Source organism: Buceros rhinoceros, unplaced genomic scaffold (genome assembly GCF_000710305.1).
Source record: "Buceros rhinoceros silvestris isolate BGI_N320 unplaced genomic scaffold, ASM71030v1 scaffold15676, whole genome shotgun sequence".
Lineage (NCBI taxonomy): Eukaryota > Metazoa > Chordata > Aves > Bucerotiformes > Bucerotidae > Buceros > Buceros rhinoceros.
In genome coordinates, this window is record NW_010417055.1 from 19,576 (window position 1) to 25,330 (window position 5,755).

At 48.7% G+C, this 5,755-nt stretch overlaps 2 protein-coding genes across 2 annotated transcripts in view; one reads left to right on the forward strand and one right to left on the reverse strand.

Annotated features, from left to right (window-relative positions):
* GPLD1 (glycosylphosphatidylinositol specific phospholipase D1) overlaps positions 1–2,706 on the forward strand; it is a 21,491-nt gene extending 18,785 nt beyond the window's left edge. The window contains exons 21-25 of the mRNA XM_010138044.1: positions 392–568; positions 884–1,041; positions 1,293–1,319; positions 1,412–1,462; positions 2,629–2,706. Coding sequence (XP_010136346.1) covers positions 392–568; positions 884–1,041; positions 1,293–1,319; positions 1,412–1,462; positions 2,629–2,706 — 491 coding nt within the window. The remainder of the gene's footprint in view (positions 1–391; positions 569–883; positions 1,042–1,292; positions 1,320–1,411; positions 1,463–2,628) is intronic.
* Positions 2,707–5,684: 2,978 nt separating this feature from the next.
* Positions 5,685–5,755, reverse strand: part of MRS2 (MRS2 magnesium transporter) — a 9,359-nt gene continuing 9,288 nt past the window's right edge. Inside the window, exon 10 of the mRNA XM_010138045.1 lies at positions 5,685–5,755. Coding sequence (XP_010136347.1) covers positions 5,685–5,755 — 71 coding nt within the window.

Sequence of the window (5,755 nt, forward strand, 5' to 3'; positions counted from 1 at the left end):
ACACGCTCCAGCACCTCAATGTCCTTCTTGGAGTGAGGGGCCAAACCTGAACCCAGGAGTGGAGGTGTGGCCTCACCAGTGCTGAGTACAGGGGTCCATCACCTTCCAGGCTCCTCTTGACCACACCCGTGCTGGTACAAGCCAGGTGGCTTTCTTGGCCGCCTGGGCACACTGCCGAGTAATTAATAATAATTAGAAATAATCGCTGTAATCACCTATATTGCTAAGAGAGTGTTTCTCTGTTAGAGTTAATGCCATCTTGTTTCACAAATGACAGTAATTCTGTCCGTGTTCTGTAATGCCGGTGTTGCCCGCTGCCAGCAGACAGCAAGTATTAAACCTCAGCTGCTATGTCTGACACTCAACTCCTGCCACTTCTCTTTTTTCCCAGACAGCCTGTCCAGGATTTCACTTCTGTCCTCAGTGCTGCACCAGGCTGGGCTGGCTCTGGTGTATGATCTGACAGACAGCGCCAACCCCTTGTTGCTCAGCACCTTCAGTGGGGACAGGGCGACTTCTCGCTTTGGAGGAGATGTATACTTAAGTGACCTGGATAACGATGGACTAGGTAAAGCTCCATGAATGTAGATCAGAGGCAAAGCGGTTTGCTTTTGGCAGCAGGAAGACTGGTCACCTACACATTCGTACAAGGGCTAAACGCAGTCTGCACCCTCCACAGACTTGTACCAGCCATTATTCCATCGTGCCTTGTGGGGAGGCACCTCTAAAATCCCAAGTAACTCAGTCTGAAATTGAAACATTTTAACTGTCACCATTAGTGGGAATTGTGGCGCCTAGAGGTGTGTCAACAGCAGCTCGCTGATGGTTTGCTTTAGCATTATTTCACCTCTGATGTGTTATGTCCTCCTTGCAACATTTGCAGATGAAATGATTGTGACATCCCCGCTGCGAACCAACAAGATCTCAGTGCTGTTCGGTGGGGCGGCCGGCCGGGTTTACATTTACCACGGGAGACAGACATCCTCCGGGAACGTGACAGCCCACTGCAGATCCTGGGTGTCTCCCTGTCCTGAGGACTGGGTAAGAAAACCTAACAGTGAGATCAGGGGAGGAGGTCACAATGACAGCTGGCAACCACGGCCACTACGAGGGTCTAGTGTGTTCTGACACCATTTCAGAAAACGGGTTTCTGAATCGGTGTGATTTGGCTCCTCCTGTTCCTTCTTGAATGACTTTGCTGCTTAGCAGCCAGGGTTATTGCACTGGCCTCCTGCTCTCCTGCTGTGGTTTCCTCCACTGACTTTTTACGTTTCCTGTTTTGTCTTCTTCAGGCTCAGTACGTCCTGATTTCCCCCGAGGTAAGCAACCAAAAAACCAACTACTGAGAGAAAAGAAAATGCCCCACTAAAAAAAAGCCCACAGCCTTCTAACAAGCGATGTTACTTTACAGGATCTGTCGAGATTTGGGAGTTCCGTTACCACTGTGAAATCTGAAAGAAAGGTGAGAAAAATGACCGTTGTCGGTTGGTTCATAACCTCTTTCTTCCTCGCTGGCCAACACCTCCCGTATGTATCTCACTCACTTTCAGAATTCTTCAGCGCTTTACAGAGTTAATTAAGTTTTCATTTAAGTCACTCTCTGAACCGATAATTAAAACCATATCTTAGGTGGATGAACATTAGGAGGTGGTGGCATTTCCAAAATTTTGGCAGCCGGCACCTGAACTGAAAGAGGTCACGTTAAAAGGGCCTGACATCTGAAGTACTTAGGAGTTTGCTGAAAGGTCAATCAAGGGTAGGTGCCAGCTGGCTGCACTGCTCAGGCCAACCTGTACCTGGCGTGCATGCTCAGACTGGAGCACCCCAGGCACGGAAGCACCCCCTCATTTACTGTTTACAGGCTGCCTGTCCGAGCTGCCACTTGCAGCGATATTTCCAAACACAGAGAGGCCCGGGTCTCACCTGAATGATGTTGGACGTGTTTGTGTACCCCTTTCTCCTTGTTTCCCTCAGACCCCCGGTTATTTTTACCAAAAGTCAGTGCTCGTATGATGCATTGAGAACTTTTTTTCAGCTGGAAGGTTACTTGGTGCTTGTGCAGCTGAGGGCAGTCTGGTGTTCTGCGTACTCTGATGTAACCCGTGTGAGAACTAGGAAAGCCTCAGCACTAGGCTGAGGAGGTGTGCGACTGGTCTTCAACAAAGGGTGTTTAACGTCTTGCTGTTGGACCATACCATGGAGAACCACCTGGGAGTGTAAATGCCTCTCAGCCAGGTTAGGGTGCCTGATCCAGCTCCCGAAACACAGGCATCGCTGCGGCTGCTGCAGCAGTGCGGGTGAGGCTCTTCCAGGCACTTGTGTTCCTTTGCTATGGCACCAATCTGGGCCACACGCCACCTTCACCTGTATTGGGCTTAGCCCGAGAAATATATTGACAAGAGTTTTACTTGACTGGTTCCAACCTCCTCCAGTTCCCCAGACGAAATAAAGTCTGTTTGCCCAATAGTTACCCCCTGTTCGATGAGGTGGGTTGCTCTCTTGTTCCTCCTCATCCCATTTCAGTATCACACTCATGGCATGGACAAAACCTGGTTTCCCTCAGGGAAGCTTAGGGCACCTGTACCCCTGCCAATGTCTTTTGCTAACCCTTGCTCTCTCTCTCTGCAGAAAGACATTGTAGTGGCAGCAGAGAGAAGTTCAGCGAAAGCTCGACTCAGTGGAAGGATTTTTGTCTACTCGCTCTGAAAGTTCACGGCATCCAGGGCATGGCGGGTCTCATAGTGAAGAACCTCTGTATATCTGTGATACTTCCCTTAACCCCCCAAACCAACAGGCTGTTGATAACTAAGATGTCCCAGATAGATAGCTAAACAGAGTCCTAGGTAGCACCAAGGGAGGGAGGGATGGTTGGTCACTGTGTTGGAGTATGAGCATTCGTGGTGGTTTGACTTACAACCCAGCCAACGCTGTGTCAGTCCTGTAAAACCATGAATCGGTTCTGCGAGCAGCAGGAGCAGCACTGAACCTCCAACAAGCACCGTGGTCAGAAAACCTCTGAGAGGCTGAAATGAGCAGAAGGCCCAACTTTGGTATTTGGCTGTCCAAGCGTGTTCAGGGTCAGCTTCTTTCCTGCTCAGGTTTGAGGGTTTTCTTTACACCACCAGGAAAGAAGAGTGCGTCGTTTACCCCTCCTCATATCCTGTGATACAGACAGGGATGCTGAGACAGCAAAAGCTGCTGTCAACAAAACAAGCCTGGAGGAGGGGCAGCTCCAAGCCAGGCAGCCAGGAGAGTGCTGCTCCAGACTGTCTAGCGAGTCTGGAGACCCGCAGGCAGGGTGGGCAACAACCGGGATCTCGCCGGGAGAAAAGCACAACTAGGACTGGTAGTTTTTAGAAACCCTTTTGTGCTTGTGGCTGAGACTACTCTGACACCTTTTCTTTGTGTTTTCCTGTAAAATTCCATGGCCAGACTAGCAGTATTGTCTTCAGCTCACCAGCCGCATTTTGTACGAGGCAGGTTTAACAGTGTGCATCCATTACCCATTAAACACCTCCAGCAGCAAGATGTGAGGCTCTTACTCCATGTCTACAGACGCATGTATGTATTCTCTCTTCACTCCTTCACAAACATAGAGCGTTATTTTGTCACTGGTCATTGGGACAGCACAGAATTCTAAAGGTCACACTCCAGGATGACACACCTCAACTTACCCTCTTAGGAATTGTCTCTCTTAGGGAAAGGGAAGGTGAACGTGAGCTTGATGTATACTGAATTCTGACACCTACTTGGGGGATTTGACTTGGGCAGAACAAAAAGAGTTTTCCTTTTTAAATGAAAACTGATGAAACCAGTATGTTCTGTAGCGATTCCAGTTTGAACAGACAGCCGCCACTGTCTTTGTTTTTTTGAGGTATGACCTTGGAGTAATGTAATTGCACGCAAATGCACTGTGATTACCTGGACTGTAAGAAATCCACTGAGCGGAGTAATTTAATTGCACACAAATGCATTTTAATTACCTGGATTGTAAGAAATCCACCGAGCAGAAGCGCAGGCCCGCAGAGAGAAAGGCAGCCTTGTAAAAGAGGAGTCTTTAGTTCTTCCATTGCGCTGTCAGTCAGCCCTGCCCAGGACAGGGAGTCGACCCTGCTCACAGAACCCTCTCTGCAGAAAAGCCAGAGCTTGCCAGATTTCGGGAAATCATCCCCTAAAGCTGCGCCAACAGGCTTCACTGCTGGCCTCAGGCAATGACAGCCGGGCTGAAACCATCCCCATCCGTATCTTCCACGCACTGGGCTCTGCCGGCCAGGTAAGAGGTAGCTGAGCCACTGCTTCTCCCCCTGGACTGCTCCCTTTAGAGGGTTTGTACATCTCTACCCGCTAAGCAAAAAGGCTGTGAAAATTCAGCTGAAAACCTCAAACATTACAAACCCCATTAATTTTCTCACCTCCTCTTGCCTTTTATCATTGAAGTCACATACTGAGCATGAACTGTTTGGCAGTAATGATACACAACCGATTTTAACCAAACCAACCTGCACGATTTTATGTTTTATTTACCTTTTTATTTCCATTTTTGAGTCATTAGTCCTGAGTAAAAATGTTCACAGCTCTCTCTTCAAACCCTGCCAGTACAGTAGTTTATCTGGTGGCACCTAAGGAGCTACTCCGGGTAGGTCACAGAGAGGTTAAAAAACCCCAAACCAGAAACGGTGACCTGATTTAGAAGGGTTTGTTTCACGCTCCCTCTCCAGACTGAAAGAAACCAGTGGAGAAAGAAAAAACACCAACAGTGGGCATACAGAGTTTACTCCTTCCTTCAGTCCTTCACAGGACTCCAGGCTTCCACGCCCACCACTAACCCGGCTACTTATGGGCGGCGCAGGCTGGGCTGTGTCTTCTGGGAGAGAGGAGAGGGAAAGCAGAGCCCAGCTCGGCAGAAACCAACAACTGCCCTGTCCATTTTTACCAGCCTTTGGACCAGTCCTTACGGCAGGAGCTGTGAAACTGCAGCTGTGTCAGTGCACTGTGCTGGGACAGCTGCGGGTGACAAGCACAGGAGTGCGTGAGCTTTGCCCGTCACCAAAACTGCCTGCTTGGGGCCTAAGGCAATGGTTAAGGAACACCCAAGGTGAGTAGCTACGTTTCAAAGCCTGTTATTGCTCACTTAAACACAGGAAACTGGCATTTTTGGTTGCTGCCAGTTCAGAGGTGATGCTCTTCTCTGCAAAGCGAAACGGCCTTTAAAAATCCATTAAAACCCCCACTTCTGGGGTGGATTTTTCTTTGACATTTGAGCTCTCGATTCCTAAACCTGCAGCTCACAAGCATCAGAAGCATCACTGTGGATGCGTGCTGACTGCTGCCATCCTTTAAGCGGAAAATGCCGTTCTCTTTAAGAAAGGCCATTGTGTGAAGTAGTATTTGACAGAAACTCCTGGAAATGAGAATGCCCCAAAAGTAAGTGCGTATGACACACCCCATGGAACATACGTGGGGAGAGGCAAGATGACAGCGGAAAGCACGGCACCATTTTCTCCTGGGTTTCTTCCCTTTTGTGTGTCAGCATTAAAATCTCACCATAGGTTTTTTGGCATAAAATATATATTAAATGAGCAAGTTTAGAAATTCTTGCAGTTTTCAAGTAAGGAAGAACAAACGCAAGGGAAGTACCCAAAGTCCTCCCTGTAACAGCAACGGTCTCTTCTCTCCTGCTGTTCCTACTCGTTTGTTAACGTGCTTCTGCTCAGCCCAAAGGGTTCTGCTTTAAGGTTGCTCTTTATCTCCGCTC